We start from the raw sequence: 20,700 nt of genomic DNA, 5'->3' as shown, positions 1-20,700 counted from the left end.
GATGTGCCTAGAATTTGGGGAACTGCTAAAAGGCTGTTCAGAGAGCAAGAAACTCTGGAACATAATAGTGATCCTGCTACATAGATGGAGATTTGTAAAAGAGGGCTTTTTCACTTGACGGTTTAATACTACAAAAACTACAAAGGCCCTTAAAAGACAAATGATCATGTCTTGTTTACCTAATAGATTCCCTATAAAGGAGAATAATCAAGTACATGGGGAGTCCAGCTACAAGAGCTTGATATCATTAAAATGGCTGATTCCTTTATATTAGGGAGTGGGAAGAGACTTTTAGCACTGGGGTTTCTGAGAGACAGAAGCATCTGGTGGGGGTTTCTGAGAGACAGAAGCATCTGGTGGGCGTTTTTGCCCCCTGACACCACCACAAAAACTTGGATATCAGTTCTGGGTTGAGACTATTCTATATTTACCAGTCCATTATGTGTTTGTTAATACTGGAAATCAATACCTGCTGCCTTTCTGAATGTCTGGAATCATCATCTGGACTGCACAGAAATTCTAGGACCTGCACAATAAAAAAAAATGATTGTAACATTACAGGTACGGCATGACATTGGCATTGTAAGTGCATAAAATATTTTAAAATGGATCCGATCCATCCAACTATTAACCAAAAAAAGAATGCATACTTGTTTTGTTATGTCTACTCAACATTTACTGAGAAATGTTTACGTCTGCTATGCTACTACCTCCTTTAGGCCCTTTTAGTTATTTAGATAGGTAGACAAACGTGTATCATTATTTCCATTTACTAGGGAATGCATATTGAACAATTAGCATTTTAAAAAGGGCTATGCTAATATTCCTGTCACCTAAACCAGAATAGATAAGGCTTCATTACCACAACCATCTTCAAGTTCTATGGAACATAGGGGAAAAATGGGGAGACCCTGAATGCAAATATTGAATAACTATGTGTCTTTCTGAAGCTTCTATGCTCTGGGAAAAAAGCAATGTGTGATGTACTGTCCAATAACCACTTTCACATCCTACCTCCCCCCTTTGTTTCCAATATAAGCCTTTAATTATCCTCCCTCCTGCAAGACACAACTATAGAATTAGTGCATGTCCTCATCATATCCAAGCTTGAAAATGTTAACACTTGCCTCTTTTAATAAACAGCTGTCACCACATGAGTCCATTCTGAGCTCTGCAGCATGAGTAATGCAATTGCCCTCTCGCTCCTATTGCTCGCTGTCAGTCCCACCACTGGCTGAAAACTATGCATAAAATACAGTTCATAAATGTAACTCTATCTTCCTCTTTCATACCTCTTCTGGCTAGTATTCAAACAACACCTGAACCTGCAACGTTTTCTCTACCCATCACATCCTTCTCTTAATTTCCTGTTCAGTTCTATATGGCAATTTCCAACTTAAAAACTCAGATTTCAAACAAGTAAATCATCTAGCTTAGCATGCCCTCTTCAGTCACTGGTTTAACACTGCATAATCCTGCAATGGAAACCTCTCCAAATTATTTAGTTAAGATTGTCCAGTATAGGGTACCATTAAAGTCTCCCCATATAAGAAAGTTTTAGACAAGTGTTTGCTTCCGATATTGTGGCAACAGTTTGGGGAAAGCCTTTTTCATGGTACAGCATGGCGATGCTATTGTTCCCAAAGCCAGCTACATAAAGACATGGTTTGATGAGTATGGTGTGGCAAAACGTAAGTGGCTTCCACAGAGCCCTGATCTGAGCCGTAGCAAACACCTCTCAAATGAACTAGATTGTGGACAGTGAGATAGATCTTCCCATTCAACATCTTTACCTGACCTTATAAATGGGTCTTGGGTAAAAGAGCAAAACAAATATGTTGTGAAAAGCCTTCCCAAAAGAGTAGAGGTGGTTAGAGTTGCAAAGGGTAGGCTAACTCCATAAGTCCATGGATGTGAAATTGGTTGTCCAAGCTTATATTGGTTTGATGGACAGGTATCCACAAACCTTTGGTCATATAGTATAGCTTACACCTTCTCTTCCTCTTCAAGGCGTTTCAAATACATACAAAATATAAGGGCTGCAAACACTAATCGATTAGATGGATTATAATCAATAATGAGAATCGCTGGCAACGATTCTCATCATGGATTAGTTGATTTTCGATTAGCTGCCGCCACTCTGCTCCTCCGTTCTCCTCCCTGCTGGTGCTGCAGCGCTCTGTGTCCCTTTGAATCCCCATTGCTCTGCCCACCTGTATCGACAGAAGCAGCGGGGACACAGACCACTGCAGCCGGCACCAGTGGGGAGAAGAGACTGCAGTGACTCTGCAATCCCCCTCTGCCCTCCCCCCTGTACCTCCGCTGCTGCTCTGTTCCTCCACTGCCTGCCCCATTTTTTCCACCTCTGCCCACCCTGTTCTTCCTCCTCTGCCCACTCTGTTCCTCCTCCACTCTCCTCCCCGTTCCTCCTTCTCTACCCCCCCGTGTCCCCTCTTCAGTTATATCAATCCCTTGGACTCATTGATAGAGCACCAGCATCAAGTCTCCCATCAGCGGCTGGTTCAGATTCTCCACTTACCTGGTCAAACAGCATTCGGTTGACAAAGAGAGTGTTATCTGGTTTGGCCAGCTGCCGGGCAAGAAATGTGAAGAGACAGCCCACCTGGGAAGGAGTGAAGTCGGAGTTTTCCACCATAACCTGAGAAAAACAGATTCAATGACAACAGGATAACCCATTAAAGGTGCAGTTTTCACCTATGGTAAAGTAAATCTGTCTTCTTCTACTTCAAACGCCCAATTATGAGCAATGGAATATATATAAAAAAAATGAAATTCTGTACATAACTGAATGTTTAAAGAAAACACAGGTTGACGCTATGAAAGCAGTGTGTACAGCAAGCTTTTACAAAGCATCTGCAAAGCTTTCAGCCTACTTAAAGCATATTTGATGATGACATTTAGCTCTAGTTTGAGGATGCTATACAAAGATCTTAGTAGAAGTTCTTTCAACCAGTAGAACTGAAGCTTACTAAAGTCTGTTAAGCAGGTTGTTTGAAGTGACAGTCAACAAACACTCCTATTAAAATCTGAATTTAACATATCCAAACTGGAACTAAAGGCTGCTTTAAAGTCATCAACAAAGCTGCTGGAAGCTGGCTGAAAACTTTGCAAATGCTCCACAGTAGAATGCTGTACACATTGCTCCTACATGCAAAAGTCAGTGTGTACAAGGCCTAAGAGTGGCATCATTCTTACAGACAGGTAAGTCTGGCCAGAATAGTTTGCCTTTCTCTCCTGTGAATCTATTCAGTGAAATGATTTTGTGTAAAATGCTGATAAAATTAGTTTAGATACTATAATATTTAATACAAATTATGATGACTTAACATCAAGCATACAGCATAAGCTTGTAAAACTTCTTTTACAAACGCTAGCAACGCAGCAGTTGAAAATCAAATCAGTAGGAAAAAATTGCAGAAAATTCAAAAATGGCTTGGCCAGCAGATTTGAAAAATGTTCCGGAGGGCTTGGCAGCGAAAGGGTTAATGAATAGTGCGTAAAGTGTTACCGCAACCCCAATGAACACTTACTGAAGTGCAAAATGGAAAACGTTCAGCAGCACTCAGCTGTCATAGTTAACAAATAACCTGTAATGCTTTGCATACACTGTTTTCAACGTGCAAGCTGCAGAGATGTCATTGTGATCCTGGCTTTGCTATGTTACTGTCACTGACCGTGAACAAGCATGCATCTAGCAAAGGCCAACAAATCTGCATGCTAACCCTGCCCGCTTCAGAGGCACCCTAATAATGTAGCCATATTCAGGTTTGCAGCCCTGGAAGCTGAACTCCAGACATATATAAATACACAAACTATTGCGGCTCTGCAATCATTAATACATCATCAAGCATATGTTACTTGCTCCATTTTGGGCTGTGAAATGTACCAATAAAACTGGTTTGTTTTAAAGTGACACTCAAGTCAGAAGTTTAATCTTAAAAATGCATTCAAGTACCTTAACTATTAACAAAAATATATCTTAGTTGTGTATCACTCCGCTGTAGATCATCAAATCATCTCTGAATTCATGCTGACACTGTCCTTCCTTCTGGAGTGTGACTATTTTTGTTCCCCATGGCCCCTGTGTGTATTGTAAAGTAGCCACTGCTCCAAGCTCGCTCCCCTGATGGACTGCAATCTCAACGCAAATTAGTAAACTAAATGTGAGATTGTAGTCCATCACAGGCGTGAGCTTGGAGTGGTGGCTACTTTGCAACACACACAGGGACCATGGGGAACAAAAGTAACCACCCTCCAGAAGGAAGGAAAGTGTCAGCACCAATTCAGAGGATATTTGAGGCTCTATAGCCGAGTGATACACAAATAAGATACAATTTTTGTTAATAGTTAAGATACTTGAATGCATTTTTAAGATTAACTCCTGAGTTTAGTGTCACTTTAACTTTTCAATAAGTGCATAACTACCTCTTGACCATGTCAGAAATCTAGTGAGCTTGTAACTTCATGTGGTCTCCACCTCTGCTGACAGTTAGCAGTGTTCCCAGTTCACCTACGGTGGCCCCAGAACCCCAACCCTTCTCCCCATGTTATGAAGATGAATAGAGGGGGGTGTGCAGTAGTTGTAACATATCTCATGCCTGATAACGCTGTTCCTTCAAGCATACAGTGTGGTGAGTGAGCGTTGTCACCCTATGACTAGAAGAGTGTTACTGGCAGGATCACCAGGTAAAAATAAAGGAAACAAATCCTGAAAATAGAAAACAAATGCAGGTACCACATCTAAGTACTGGTAAGCTGCAATATATTCATTTTTGATCTTGAGTTTAAATATATGTTAAATGCATTTTTATTGCAAGTGGTGTAAGTGCCTGAACCTGACCAGTCCCCTCAACAGTTCAGGGATATGCAGCACAAGGAGCAATTTAATGGTGCTCATATGTTAACAAGGAGTATGCTAATAGGAGGAGACAACTGAGTCTCAGAGAGAGGAGATTGTCATTGTGCTGCTTTTATATTCAAACTCCAGTCATGGGGTGGAGGAAGGGACAAAACCTGTAAATATTACTTAACTACAGCAGAGAAAAATCAGGCCTTCTCCCCTGCCAGACAGAGCTTTGCGTCACAGATGTAAATTGAATTTGAACTTGATGATACAAAAATTATTTGACAGCTAAAATAGCTCCCTTTTATACAGTATTTAGCCTATCTGTGTATTTAGCTGTTTGCCTGGAGTTCTGCTTGAAATCTGCACCTTTAAAGACTTATCAACAATGGTAGATATTTCTATTAACATAAGTTCCAATAAAGGTAAAATAGAGAATGGAATAGAAGCAAAAACTTGGGATTGTATACATACTATAAAAATGGATGATTTATACATTAACACTGTGTAGCCACAATGAATATTGCTTTTGTTTATATTCCTAAAATACTTTTGTAACCCTATTGTTCAAACAAACGCCCCTTGGGGTAACATTTTCCAACGTTTACCTTTAGCAAAATATCAACAATTCGCTGTTGGTGTTCCACTGCTTGCTTGTCATTAGTAAAATCTTCAAATGTCTACAAATAAAGAAACAAGTATTCACTGTATATATTTCTATGAACAAGACAACGTATTTATATGTACCTGTATATAGATGGCACCTTTTCATCACAGCCCACCCAAAATCAATACAATACTGATATTTTAGTTAAGTTGATTGAGCCAGTCTCTGGCTTCTTACGTGTCTTAGATACTCTCTAATTGGGACAAGGACTAATGTGTCTGTAGACTGTAAAAAGCTGCAGAACATGTTGGTGCCATAGAAATAATTGTCATAAAAAAACCTAATTGTTTTTCAAAAATAATGCCAATGGCATCATTTGTGTGACTTCATCACATGTCCTAGTAGATTACACAATAGTAGTAATCATGGGCAAGCAAACAACAGTCTAAGCTAGCCAAGGACATCCAAGGGAGGTTGTATGTGTGCAAACATCTTCCGCTAAACAGTAGCACAAACTGCCTGAGCATGCATGTTGTGACTTTGGAGGTGACTGGGCTCATAGAAAGACCTCCCTGCTACTGCCAGCCTATCTCAGGGAAACAAGCAGCAATAGGCCTTCAACAAAAAAAATTAAAATCAAATGTAGCTGATGGCCAATTTCCCTTAGATCAGTCGAGTGAGCATGTCTGTCAAGGTCTACTGGTACCCAGAGACAGGGGATATAGCCTGATCCACCATAAATCAACTGGATTGGGCCAAGATCGTCTCATGTCTATAGGTACCTTCATATATGTCATTTCCAGGGGCCTTATCATCTGATGCCTTCCAACAACTTAATTATTATTCCCTGTTCTGTTCCCAGATTATGAGCTTGAGGGAAATGAATAAACCTCATTTAATTTTATTCGAGTCTCCTGAGGACTATGCTTCAGAAAAAGAGACTTCAGAGGGGAGAGAGACGCTTGGATTAAACGTCCTCACTTTGAACTAAAGCCAGTCGTGGTGTTGATAATAAGCAAGCATTCCCCTAGCAGATGAAAGCGAAGCATTTGGGGGCTGAGGAGGGGAGAGGTACACATGCTTCCTGACTGCATGACAAGAAAGCAGTACAAACTGTTCGCATTTGAAAAGGAATCGTACAAAAGGCCAAATTGGTGACAAGTTTAAGAGAAGAAAAAAACCTATATAGTGTGTATATATATCTATATCTATATATAGATATATATACACACACACACATACATACACACCGTGTATAAAATTATTAAAACAAATTGGCTTCTTCTTCTGCTGCGTAAACAGAACAAAATTGCCACCATCTTCCATGGGCCCTTAACCAACAGTATATGTCAACATAACATCACAGTAAGTTTAAACAGACAGGTAGCAGATCACATGATCAACAGTATCAACTCATGTTACTTATCAGTTTCACTAATCATGATATGCAAAGCTTAAGGCTGGGCCCACTAGTCGATATATAGCGCATATTTAGCGGCGTGATATTGCACAAAACGAAGATTTGCATTCAAGTCTATGAGGCTGTTCACAACTCGTGCGGTAGAAATCGCCTGTCGAACAAAAAGGTGCAGAAGCCTAATAATTTGCAGTCATCCTGTAGCTGCACATAAACAGTCTCCTTCCGAGTTCGGATGAGCTTGGGTTTAGTCCGCATGTAAGCTCAGCCCTAACAACAGCTAGAGAAAAGTTAGGCGCCAGCTATAAATTTTAAGGAGCATTGGCTACCTGGCTCCTGAAATTTGTCCAGCCCTGCGGATGCCTATGCTATTTCTGTGGGTTCTGAATAGCGGTTACTCAGGTAAGCACAATGTTATTGTATGCAAATTGACCCCTCCTACCAGTCTCCTTCTCTTCATTATATATTTAGTTCAGCTGCTACCAAGTAATTTGTAATCCTCAACTCAGGAACAGCTAATCACAATTAAAAAAAAAAAAAAAAAAAAGTGCCCATAACTTGATATTTTTGCTGGTAAAATCATAGGATCATACGGATTATTCCATATCACATAGGTTTGCTAAGTATAAAAGATTGGGGTGTATAGGTGCATAGACAACATTATCTTTAATCAAAAACAATGCAGAGGGAGGGCCTACCTAAACAATCTTTTACATTTATATACCATTAGGTAGGCCCTACACTGCATAGTTGTCATAAATCAAAAAGAAATTGTACAATAAGATTGTAATATATATGGCCAGCTTAAATCCCCAATTATAATCTACAAACAATATGTCTCAATATATGAATCGTATGATCTTTTATACAAAACAACCTGATGAATGTATTGTGTCCAACCCTGCTGAGATCACTGGGACTCTCTCTGTTTTAGCTCATCCCCATGACAGACACCTTTCACATGCTGAGAATGAAGAGTTGTTCCTAATTTTTGACACATGTGTATGGCTGTTAAAAGCACAGGGATTCCATAACACTCTTTTATAAGGTAGATGATTTTCTAACATTGTACAAGGGTTACACAATGTGAATAGTTTATGATACAAATATTGCCTAATCTTTATCACTTCAAACATTTTGCTTTCTACTACATCCCCAAACACATAAATGGGACCCCACTGCTGGGGATATCTCAATTTCTCAATATTAATACTGAGGTTTTTTCCTGATCCAGCCAGCTCTGGTCAGATTGATGTCTTTAGGCTCTCCCTGACCTCTCCTGAGCATTCTCCTGGAAGATGCAATTGTCTGTAATTGATTTCCTCAGAGGATTGTCATTGTTTTAGGCCGATATAAGTTGGTGGTCAGATGTTTTCTTCTCAGGTAAAGACATCCATGTTTACCTTATGTGAACAAGCATGTTTACACAAAGATTTTTAATGAGAAAGATTGTTCAGTGGCTGGATCAAGCATGCCATATACTGTCTGTAGGCAGCTTTACTCCAGTCTTAAAGATACCTCATGGTCCCATTGTGGAAGGTATTTTTTGTTCCCTGCCGTGAGCATTAAAAAGGGTTTTTTTCAACTCGATGTTTGACACCAAACTTCTTGTTTGGATGACGTGCAGTATCATTCAACCCCTTCCCTCACAGTTGGACTGTCACAGACATACACCCTGACCTTCTAGAATACAGTGGGTGTTGTCACCATGCAGTCAGCGCCGCTAGAGGTCAACACGTATGCTCATGTAGGACACCCAGTGCTGCCCACTCCCTTGACAGACAATTCTTTCTAGTAGCATTCTACAAAAACAGACTGTCCCTCGCTATACTCATGCTTTCGACCCCCCTATTGCTGAGAGAGACTTAGAGCATGGGACCTGTATTTCCCAAGCAGCAGCCCACATCGGCACTACGTGATGTGAGGAAGTCATTTTGTTTCTCCCTCTGGAGGCCGTTATTTGAAACCAGAAGAGAACATGGTGCCACTCAACTTAGGAAAAAGTAAGTAACAACCGACAGACTGGAGCAGAGTTTTTATTCATTGATTGGGAGATGTTTATAAGCTGAATAGTTAATAATTGTCAGAGCTTCTGTTAAAAAAAAGAAATAAAGGCTAAGCCCCCATTGGAATGAAACACTTTCGAGGAGGAGTAGGAGAGGGTTGCCAGTGAGCAATGTGCTACAGTCTGACTTTGCGAGTTTGTATAATAATAAGGCTTGGACAATAACAAAAAAAAAAACCAAGAAAACCCAACAGTAGAAATTCACTTTCCCCACACTCCCTTTCACTCCATTCCTCCTTTGGTGTTGGGAGTCCTAACACTGTGCATGCTCTGCATCAGATGGTGTTTCACAGAGTTAATGATTTCCTTCACTTACTCATGTAACAGTGCTCAGACCTGCTTGGACCCAGAAGCACTGAATACTTCCCAAGGGTTTCCACAAAGCTACAGAGAGTTCTCTTTTCCAAGAGAACATATCATTTTGCCCTGAAAAGGCAAAGTGGCAGATTCTCTTAAGGTGTATCCATATCATGTAGTGGTCATCAATAATTTGGAGAGCAAGTAACTAAGTGGCACGGTTTTTAAACTTTCTTTTTGCGGAACATAGTGAATTTCACTCAAAAGCTGTCTTCTCATTTTAAATGGACAGAACCTGACCGTAGAAGTGCTTATTAGATATACAGTACTTTGAACACAACAAGTTAGCTATAAGAAACATAAAACAAAATGGATGCATGTGGAAGGAGGAGACAGGGTGAAGTCTAGAGATTTCTAATTAAAGATAGTGTTTTTGCTGCAATGGTTATACTCACAGATAAATTGGATAGATATGATTAAAGGAGGATTTGGAAGGAAATTGGTGTATTTCTAATGCTTCTACTGTTTTTAAGAGCCTGAAATGAATGACAGGACCTCTGGGAACACTACCATCTCCAGACATATTACCCTCAGTAATTAGAGGACCTCGAGGCCTTCAACCATTTGATTTTGACTTGAAACTGCCTTTGGGCTGTGATGACATCAGCGAGCAATTTACACAGCTTAGATTTCAGAAAAATATCACCAACTATGTGAGCAGTAGACTTTATTTCTAAAGAGCAGCACCTGATATTTCACCATTTTAGTAATCCAGAAACGGAAGTGAGCTATGCCTTTATTCATGTCCAGTATTTCCTTCAATTTTACATTAAATTGGTTGTGGTTGACAATCTAACAGATAGATTGTTTCATGGAAAAGAGATATTAATTGAGCCAAACAATTTAAAAGTTAAATAAAAATAAAGGGCAGCCAGATAAATCCCTAGATTAACATGCCAATATAAATTAATAAATTAAGCCAACCCATATTTAAAAAAATATAGGAAAACGAGAAGAAAAAAATCAGGTTTTGTCCTTTAGTAAGGATGTGAGTCGACAGGCGAATGCAGCTTGCTTTCAGATGCATTTAGCCAGAATTTGAGGTCAATTTGAGCACTTCTGAGATCGTTCAGAGTTCATAGACAGGTGCAAATGACTTGCAGTTGACCTTCTTCTCACCTACATTTGACCATTTCTTAAACTGCATCAATCTGTTTTTGCAGGCCTGCTGACTTGTGTGGGGAAAGAAGCAGTTCTAGTGTTCACAGTCCCTTATAGCAGTGCTCCCCAACCTTTTTATCGCCACGGACCGGTCAACGTTTGATAATTCTACCGCGGCCCGCTGAGGGGGGGGACGTTGATTGTTTATATTTTAGATTGGAATCACCTGTCCCGATAAATCCATATTTCAAGTAGGACTCATGGTATTGCCTGTTAAAAGTTACATGTTTCTTTGATGTTGAAGGCCCTTCTTCTGTCTCTTCACTGGGCCTTTTCTTTTTCCCAAGGAAACTTTCTAACGACGTCTGTTTCGTACTCATTTTTGCTAATTTGTGGGTTAAGTTTGAGCAAACGCAATATACACGTACACCAAGCACTGTTAAACATGAGAAAGTACCGGTGAACAGAGAGAAGAGCGATACACACCTTCTCTTCACCAAAGCTACAACGCCACTGCCGCTTGCAGCCGCTCAGCTCCAGACGTCACCTAAAACCGCCCCGATATCACGATATTTTGCGCATGCGCGGTATTGGTGCGGCTTTAGGTGACGTCTCTCAGCTCCCGGTTAAACTCTCGTCCTGGAAAGTCGGACAAACCCGAGAGAAATACACCACAGTAAATAAAATGGAAAGAGTTTAATATTCCTTGGGCGGCCCGGTACCATTTGATCCATGGACCGGTACCGGTCCGCGGGCCCGGGGGTTGGGGACCACTGCCTTATAGGGTCTCTATAATCTCACTAATTTCATTATTCAATTACAACCCCACTGCTTATTCATAAATATGACTGTAAATGGTATTCCTGATATGTACCCAAAACATTTCTAACATTTTCTGCTCAGACAGCTATCATTTAATTTGCTGCTAATGTATTTCATAGCTCAATTACGATCACAGAAGGCCAATGGTGATGATGGAACCATAGATGAATACTTGGCACTTGAAAAGCAGAGACGCATTTTTCTTTTTAAACAGAGCTCTTTGAGGCCTTATTTTTTAAATCTGTTATATAATAAAAAAAATCCTGCATTCCCAAAATACAGTAAAAAGATCATCAGTATTTGAACCGTTTAAAGAGCTCCTTTTACCAATTGTGTCCGTAGCAATTTTTTGGTTTTTGCACAAAAATGTTAAAATGTGAATTATTTGGCTAGTTTAACCCCCCCAACAATTACATATTTTCTAAAAGTAGAGGCCCTGTAGAAAAAAATGGAGACATCGGGGTCTATTAGATTACTACGGTCACCTAGGACCCCACAGAAGCTGATGGATCACATATCTTTAGGGCCAGTGCACACCTATTCGACACCCCACCGCAAATAATGCACGATTCCACGCAGATTGCCGCGTGGTCAGGAGTCGTATTAGTGTGCACCCCAGTCACGCTGGGCGAATCGCACGGTTTCCCGCCGTGATTCTGCCCGTGCTTCTGAACACGATCGCGGCTAAGACGTGTCGTGTATCGCAGAGAAAAGGTACTTGTCCTTGCCCTTAGGACCGCAACGTTTATGTATTGCAGTCCTGAAGTGGTTAAGCATAGATGGACAAAATTTATCAGGGTCACTATGCATCGTTTATCGTTACAATCATTTTGACATTCATCGGAAGCCTGCCTCTCGGCAGGGCGAGCTTGTGATGATCGCAAGTACGATCTGCCTGTCCATGATGGGCAGATCGTACGTTTTTTAAATTACTTTACAACCCTCGCAAGACAGAAGTCTTGCGAGGATTGTAAAGTGTATGGCCAGCTTAAGGAACATTCATCTACAGATTGTGAGCAGAAACCGTAACTAATTTTCCAACAATGTAAGTCAAAGTGTCTGCCAAGGGATATCATGTACTTTTGAGAGCCACTCATGTTTGTGCTACGACAACAAGGCATATGTAGTGACAACAATTTTCAGAGTCTGTATTTCCGTGCACTATCTGCCACCTGTAAGCCCACCTATCTACTGCCATCTACCCATCAGTTACAAATCAGTAACTGCTGCAGCAGCTCTGAATTCAACTTTCAGTTCACATGTGGCAATGCACTGACTCAATGACATTCATGGACTATAGAGTGTCTTTGTATATTCCCGCAGAGTTGTTCTTTAAAGGAGACCTGAGGGATGGATGCAGGCTGTCATTTGCTTAGTTGTCCTCCTGAAAATGAAAGCTGCCTGTCTGCCATGCTGATTCAATGGATTCTAAAATGTCTGAGTTACAGATTTGAAGCAAGTAAGTTGATCACAAGTTCTCTTTGACTTTTATTTGCTGCCTGCCAGTGCAGGGGTCGATTACTCAAAAAACTGAAGTAAAGAGACAGCCAGGCACCTAGCATTTTCATCAAGACAACAGTAACAGCAGCCTGCATATTTATCCAAGTAAAGATTTGATTAACAAGCTGCTTGGCTTTAAATCAGTATAAGTTTAAGAAGACTTGCAATCTGAAAACAGGGTCAACATACTATTAACAATCCCATATGATTACATGATGTTGTTATTTTCCATATATAGTGGTGTTATGGTGGATAGTTTGTCTCTCACACCTGGTTTTAAATAGGGTACTTACAGATATGAATGATTTTCTTCCACTTACCAATGCCAAAACATTTAGGAACTCTCTTGTGTCAAAGTGCAACAGTGTCCTGATATAGGGGTACACCTCCTCATCAGAGGGAGCCTCCGGAGAATGTAAACGTATTAGGAACTCAAAGACCTGTAGAAACAAGGGACAGTTAAATAGGGCCTATTTAGGTTAGTGCACTGATAGAATATGATATCTGTATGACTCTAACGCACTTCACAAAGATGATTTATGAAATGGTGTTATTATTGTTTATATCACTTAGAAAACATAACCAAATGTGTGACGTACAGAAAATCCAGAGTCACAACATATCCAGTTAGCTAAGTCATGTACAATGTAGGGAAATAATAATTCAAATACTTCATATCTACAGAAAAAATAACCGTATACAAAGCACTAACCTGGTTTTTCACCTGCGGAACAAGGTCTTCAGGAATGTCACCTAAAGGATAAGCTCGCCCAGCCAAACTTGAGCTATAAAAATAGATGAGAGGGAAATAAAGGCATATTATTAGGAATGCCATAAGAAGATAACAGGAAATGAGATGGACTATTTTCAGTATAAATACATAAAAAAATAAATAGCTAACATAGTAAAAAAAATAACAAACACCACACCTCATTTGTCTTTTCAAAAAAATGTGGGAGAACTTGCACCAATGCTATCTTGCAATGCCAGGGCTACAGAGATCTGGCTGGCTTAGCCTGGGTAGGCACCTCCTGTGTAAAACCCAAAAGGAATTTTTAAAGGAGAACTTTTGGGAGAATAATATATACTCTTCCCAATAGTTTGAGCCGGTGTGTGACACTGCAGCTGTCACACGACGGCTCTGTAGCTCGAGAACTGAACGATCACAAACTGCTGATCACTCCGCTCACGGCGTCTCCCTACAGAGTGCGGGGACCCACTCCCCACGGGGATTCCCCCCTCCCTCTATGTTCCTCTAGCGCTCATTAGAAGGGCAGACAAGGGAAGGGGCGGACACAGTAGGCTCTGGCTCAAGAGAGGCAGAGCAAACTGTCAATCAGACAGCGGGGTGGATCCCGACAATATTTGCGCGGCTCAGCGCCGTCAGCATATAGCAGGCAGTAGCCCGCTATATGCTGAGTTTGGGTCACAGGGATACATTAGTAAATATTCTCCTGTGACACAAAAGAGAACTATAGCCAAAAAAATGTTTGGCTTTAGTTCTCTTTTAAAGTAAACAACAAAAGAACCTTTTAACTTTTAGCATTGTTGACATGACAAAATTAAAAGATAAGCACACTTTCGTAGAAAGTGCATTTATCATTTTGTCTATCCCGCTGGCCAAAGGTAACCAACCCTAAATGCATACTTGCTCTAATTCCAGATCCACCAGCTGCCAGAATGTCAACATCTGCAGCCAAAATATTCTTGCAGTGCTTGCACAGTCAAATCCCATAGGTTTCTCTGGGAAGGTCTCCTAAGCATCTTCAGTCTCAGCAGTAGGTCCCTTTCAGAAGCCTCTGGGGACTGACTGTGCAGGTGAGACGAGTGGCAAGAAGATTTTGGCTCCTGATCTTGGCTAGCAACAAGAATGAAGAATAGGTGTACTTCAGGTTAATTTAAATGCTGTGCTCCTGCTGTGGAGATTTGGCCAGAATATTTTCTGGTGACAGAATGTGTATTTGGGTAAAACAAATACAGTGGGGCAAAAAAGTATTTAGTCAGCCACCAATTGTGCAAGTTCTCCCACTTAAAAAGATGTGCTTGCCTATTGCAGATTCAGTCTTCCCAGCCTGGTGCAGGTCTACAATTTTGTTTCTGGTGTCCTTTGACAGCTCTTTGGTCTTCACCATAGTGGAGTTTGGAGTGTGACTGTTTGAGGTTGTGGACAGGTGTCTTTTATACTGATAACAAGTTCAAACAGGTGCCATTGATACAGGTAATGAGTGCAGGACAGAGGAGCCTCTTAAAGAAGAAGGTACAGGTCTGTGAGAGCCAGAACTCTTGCTTGTTTGTAGGTGACCAAATACTTATTTTCCACCATAATTTGCAAATAAATTTGTTCCAAATCAGCCGATGTGATTTGTCTGGATTTGTTTTCTCATTTTGTCTCTCATAGTTGAGGTCTACCTATGATGCCAATTACAGGTCTCTCTCATCTTTTTAAGTGGGAGAACTTGCACAATTGGTGGCTGACTAAATACTTTTTTGCCCCACTGTACATGAACAAATAAATGCAAAAAAACAAAAGCATTGCTGTTCCTCTCAGTCACATTTAGAGATAAAAACAATAATATTTGGTAGTTTACAATACTAAGGTCTTTAGTCTCCAGATATCTACCCTTCACCAGAACCTGCAATGAACCTTATCAGGTGTGTACATGCATTTCACATGTTGCTAACAATTCATTGATTTCTCTGTCAATAGTAAAGTTGTGGTACACAGACATTTACATTTATAAGTAGGAAAGTCTGCGAGCAACATGTATTAATTTTGGGAAATTACTGCACTGAATCCTCAAATAAATCCCATACTGTATATCAGACCCTTCCAGGATTTTTTCTTCCTTCTGCATTAATTTAATATCAGTAGTGACTTAACTTATATTGCACTGATTCATAGAAAATCACAAAGACTGCTGCTAAGTTTAAACTAGAACAGTTTCTTATATCTATGGCAAGCACAGTAAATAGCTCCAGATCCATGTACATGGTACCAACACCTCTGTAAATCTGTTTGACACTGACAGAAGTGGTGCAACTAGTCAAAAATGAAATTCAAATATTCACTAGTAAAAAAAGTCCATTTACATAATTGGTTTATCATTTTTTATTGTCAGGAGAAATTACAGTAAAAAAGTTGTCTCATCTTGTATTATTTTTCGAAGCTCAGTCGCCTAACCCCCATAGTGTATGTAAACTTAGAAGAACCTTGTGAATGACAGCTCATATCTCATTATTCCTGTGCTTTCCAAACACATAAACAGGCTCCCCTTCCAGTTCTAGTGCTTGTGTTGATTCCTAATAGAGTGTGCCCCCTCCCTCTGCATTTCTGTGATCTGCTTGTGTCTGGAAAGTGCAGGAACAGTGAGATAAGAGCCATCAATCAAGAGTCCATCTCATTTGCAGGATGCGGTAGGAAAAGGGGGAGGGCAATCACCGTCTGGATCTCAGCTTCTATTGCACACAGAAGCATGGGATAAAAAGCAACATACACTGTGGGAGTTAGGTGACTGAGCTGTGAAAAATATAAAATTCTGAATCCATAAACAAGTGTTGTCATAATATGTGTTAGAAACAAATTAATATAAATGAAACATTAATAAAAGCCAACCTGCACATATTTATCTTTCAGATGTTCAATATTCACTTTGCAATTACTATATTAAGCCAGTAAGTGTGGCAGTGTGATAACACCAGCTTCATGTTGGTCTTATTAGACTCCAGTTTTTTAATAAGAAAAGTGTCTGTACGGTTTTGTGAAACTGACTTTCAGTTGCCACTGATAATAAGAGCAGGTGCTAATAAGAACTATGTGTATTTGGAAAAGAAATCCTATCCTAAAGTGACATTAAAGTCTAAATCCCCCCCCCCCATGCTGCTTTATGGACTTACCTTAAATGATGCCTCTTGATCCGTTCATCTTCCTTCCAGTAGTTTTCAGGAGTCCCTCCAGCGCTGGTGCCGGTCTCTGATCCAGCGGTGACTGCTGTGTCTTCTGTGTCCCACGGGGTCTGTGCGGGTGCGCGCTCCCGGCCTGCCTGCATCGACTTACCCTGTGTCTCTCCTCGTCTCCCGGCCGAAGATCTCTACTGCGCATGTGCCAGTCCCATGATCATTTGCGGCCACCCTAGAATCTTCAGATCTTCGGACAGGAGCGTGCGGCGGAGACACAGGTAAGTTTTAACCTTTTTGCAAAAAAACACGAGGGTTTAATTGTATTTTAAGTCATGGTGAATTAGGTGTACAGGTAACATGTTGCTGAATAACTCTTGATTACTGAAGAAAAAGTGAATGTGAATTTCCCCGATTGTGTGTTACAGGAGTAAAAAGAAGTCAGACAGTTGTATTCTCCCTTGAACACAGATGAAACAAATGTCTCCTACTATTCACATTGCTTCTCAGAAACGTAACTACCGCATCATGCAGTAGGTTAAAGCCATAAGCAGTAATCAACAAAGGAAATTGATTACCTGCCCAGTAAGACATCAGCAAATTGATATGAAGCTTTGTCTGTAATTTTTTTCAATTCTTATTGCTTAGAGGGAAACTAAAATAGCTTTTGGACAATTGTATTGAAAACATATTCATAACATTGTAAACTAATCTTTTATGTCACTTTTGTATTACTTGTATAAAATATGCATTACAGAAACATATAATATGGAGTTCTTAAAAGATAGAAGAGCATTCTGGGCTTTCTAATAAGACAGCCTACACCAAAGCTGGCTATACACTTTTGATCAGAAGATCGAAAGAGCCAGATGGGAAATCTTTGGGTGAACAGTGACAGCAGCCAATCAGCTGCCTTCAGTGTTTGGGTATTCCGACATCGGCATCCCCACCACCCCCGGCACTGTCAGAATACAAAGAACACAACGGGAGATTCATCCATCCATGCTATTTATAGCGCATGGAGGAATCTGGTATATATTTTTCCGTTCCGCCTGCAGGTATACCCAGCTTAGGTGTGTGTTTTCTGAACATAGTTGCATATTAGAGGACCTAATGGCACTCTTTAGAATATAGAAGTACTACTTGCCCTGCAGTTGTCTGTTATGGTGTCCCCTGGCAACTGACATGGGTTCACCTGAGGCACAGAGTCTAAGTGACAACTGGTCTTCACCATAGCTCCTGATGGTGGAGATAGGCCAGAAACCCTAATGGTTCTGGTTTTCTTTCCCGCTAACGGTCACCAGGTCATGGGCATCAGGATTGCCCTGCCTAGGGGGTAGCTGGAACAGAAAGGCTACAATCTGGTTGTGGCAGAGTTCGTGGGCAGGTGGCAGGCAAGAGATTAGTCAGGTCCAGGCAGGCAAAAGGCAAGAGAGTAGTCAGGTCCAAGCAGAAGTCGTAGGCAGGCAGAAGCCATGAGACTAGTCAGGTCAATACGGGTTAGCAACAAGCAAGGCAATCAGGAAGAATAAAAGCCCTTTTGCACAAAGGATAGCTGGCAATGAGACAGCGCTAGCTACTTCAAAGGCTGGAGTCTAAATACCCTTTTGGTTAAAGGATACACCCAGCGTCATTTCAAGGAACTCTGGAAGTCCTGACAGGGAAGCTGCAAGTAGCATTGAAAGTCCTGGCTGGAATTATAGAAGTCCCGGCTAGGATTCTAGAAGTTCCAACAGGGATTCTGCATGTACTGTAACACTGATCCTTATTTGATCTGCATTTGAACTCTTTTTAAGCCAATTTTGTTTTCCCATTGACTTTTATGGGAAAAGAAGCATTTCTGATGAGAAGAAAAAAGTCTGTGCACACAGCACTCAAATAATACTATATATTTCTATGAAATTATTTAAATGAATTAATATTTCAGAGTTTTAAAAACCACTAAAAGGATCATGTTGTTGCACACCACCTTTTTCCTACACAGAAAACAACTCTAATCTAAAAAGAGGGATCAAATATTTGGCTTGATGCTGGGACAAGGATACTCACTCCTTGAAGAAAAGCAGGTTATGGCACAGAAGTATTTTTCTTCATAAATGATTTTTATTCACTTGCAAAATTCCTTGGAACTTGCTAGACAAATTGACTAGTTAATTCCCTGGCACAGCCTCCTCCCTCCTTGCACATAATAGCCCTGTCCTCTTCTGGGAGTATCTAATTACTTTCTGTGCTGGCCCAGCCCTTCCATCCCTCCTTTTCACTTTCCTACATAATGTTCATGTTTCATGTAGCTGCCAGGGTAGGAGCAAAGGGGCACATTATACAGTGTAAATTGAATGACAGATCTGAGTCGGTTGACATCACGTCCAAGATGGCAGCGACCAGCAGACGTCTCAGGACTTTTAGAATCCTACACAAGGGAGGCTTTTACATGTATATAATATGCATTAAACATGTTAGGCACACATAAAATCGTATTGAATGATTTTTTTAAAATCAATTGTCTGGCTATAAAGTCTCTTTAACCACATTCTGACTGGCCATTCCAATCAAACAGTCAGTCAGGGTAGCTGTTATATTTTTAAACATCCTTGTGTTTAGAGTGTGTGTGAATGCACACAATGCCTGTGATTGAGCCGTCATTGGACAATGGAGATCACAGGAAAAAAAACATAGAGCCAATCAGAGTGACTCTGCACTTTGTGATTGCCGAGAACCAATCATAGAGCTCACAAGTGCAAGCACTTCACATACAGCCAGGAAGGGAAATTACTGGCTTTATGGTATTTTGCCAAAGACCCTCCAGTAGCATGTCTACAGTGTGAGTCCATGAGTGATCAGCAGCAGCGCTTTGTAGGATGAGGAGCAGCCGGATGAATAACAATGGGAGTAGTATGACAGGGAAAGAAGAAGCGCAGTATACAGCAGGTGAGCTCTGTTTGAACTGCCTTACAACATGCAGTCAAAGAAGCTGTTACATGGGGGGCGTGGCCAAGCGGCGTGCATGGACGGACGCTGATCGCAGCAGCTCCGGTCCCACTCTCATCCTTACCCTATCCTGACGGTTCCAGCGACTCGGTCGGCACCCGGGCTCCTTCCGCTCTCCCTCAGGATCCTCCTGGCAGCTGCGATGGGGAAAATCGGGGACCAAAGGGACGTCTCAGCGGCCGAAAAATTGGCCCGGTTCCAGCGGCAAGATGGCGCCGGACATGCGGCCCTCCGCACCTCCTCGGGCTCCACGATGAGGACAGGGACTCCTCAATCCTCAAGTAAGTCATGTCTTGAACCTGGTATATTGCATTCACAGCTTGTGTAACCTTGTAACCTCATGACAAACATAGTGAGTGTACTGATGTGTAAATGCCTGGGTTATGTTGACCCAATTGTTGTTTGTGATGGTGTTGTTGTTATCATTGTTGTGTCTCGGACACTTGCAAAAATCAATAAAAATTATCTATAAAAAAAAAAAAAAGAAGCTGTTACATGTGGGCAATGCGAGTCTAGTACACAAAATGTTGTACTTTTCCAGCTTCAGCTGCGTTTATTTCAATATTTTTAATCCAGCATAATCTGGCTATTGTACACTCTTCATGTAAAGGCAAAACAGATGTGATCTGTGCATTCATTGAGTAATTGTCAAACTATCATAGCACTGAAAGCTAAAAAAAAATCTCCTGGAAAGGAAGTGGGTGTAAGAAGCTCGTATTGAGGCGTTTAGGAACATTACTTACCTAATATATACAAGAAGCTTGTTTCCCATCACAACTTGCTCATCTAAAACAAATCAGAAAAATGATTCTGTGATAAAAAGTATGTAATCAAACAGTACAGTAACAAAATGACAAGATCTGTGCCCAACCCCTTAAAAAAAAAAAACCTTCCTGCAGGCACGTGCTCAGGAAGGTACCAAGTGCGCAGGGGGGCCCGCAACCTTAACAGCCCTCAAATAACACTTCACATATTAAACGATAACTAAAAAATCTTGCCTAGAGCCTCGTCTCTCCACACAAGTACTGGCCATACCCCCCTGATGGCAGCCCTGGCAGGGGACTTGAATTGCACCCCCCCCCCCC

At 41.0% G+C, this 20,700-nt stretch overlaps 1 protein-coding gene across 1 annotated transcript in view; it reads right to left on the bottom strand.

The window, feature by feature from the left end:
• The window catches only part of VPS8 (VPS8, CORVET complex subunit), a 172,788-nt gene that overhangs the window by 88,296 nt on the left and 63,792 nt on the right, over positions 1-20,700 (bottom strand). The window contains exons 25-30 of the mRNA XM_018565944.1: positions 20,359-20,401; positions 13,446-13,518; positions 13,054-13,173; positions 5,473-5,544; positions 2,540-2,659; positions 470-526 (exon numbers count right to left, since the gene is read on the bottom strand). Coding sequence (XP_018421446.1) covers positions 470-526; positions 2,540-2,659; positions 5,473-5,544; positions 13,054-13,173; positions 13,446-13,518; positions 20,359-20,401 — 485 coding nt within the window. The remainder of the gene's footprint in view (positions 1-469; positions 527-2,539; positions 2,660-5,472; positions 5,545-13,053; positions 13,174-13,445; positions 13,519-20,358; positions 20,402-20,700) is intronic.

Source organism: Nanorana parkeri, unplaced genomic scaffold (genome assembly GCF_000935625.1).
Source record: "Nanorana parkeri isolate BGI_ZX_2015 unplaced genomic scaffold, ASM93562v1 scaffold901, whole genome shotgun sequence".
NCBI lineage: Eukaryota > Metazoa > Chordata > Amphibia > Anura > Dicroglossidae > Nanorana > Nanorana parkeri.
Note: the sequence above shows the minus strand (reverse complement) of the source record. Positions and strands in the feature narration are given on the sequence as shown.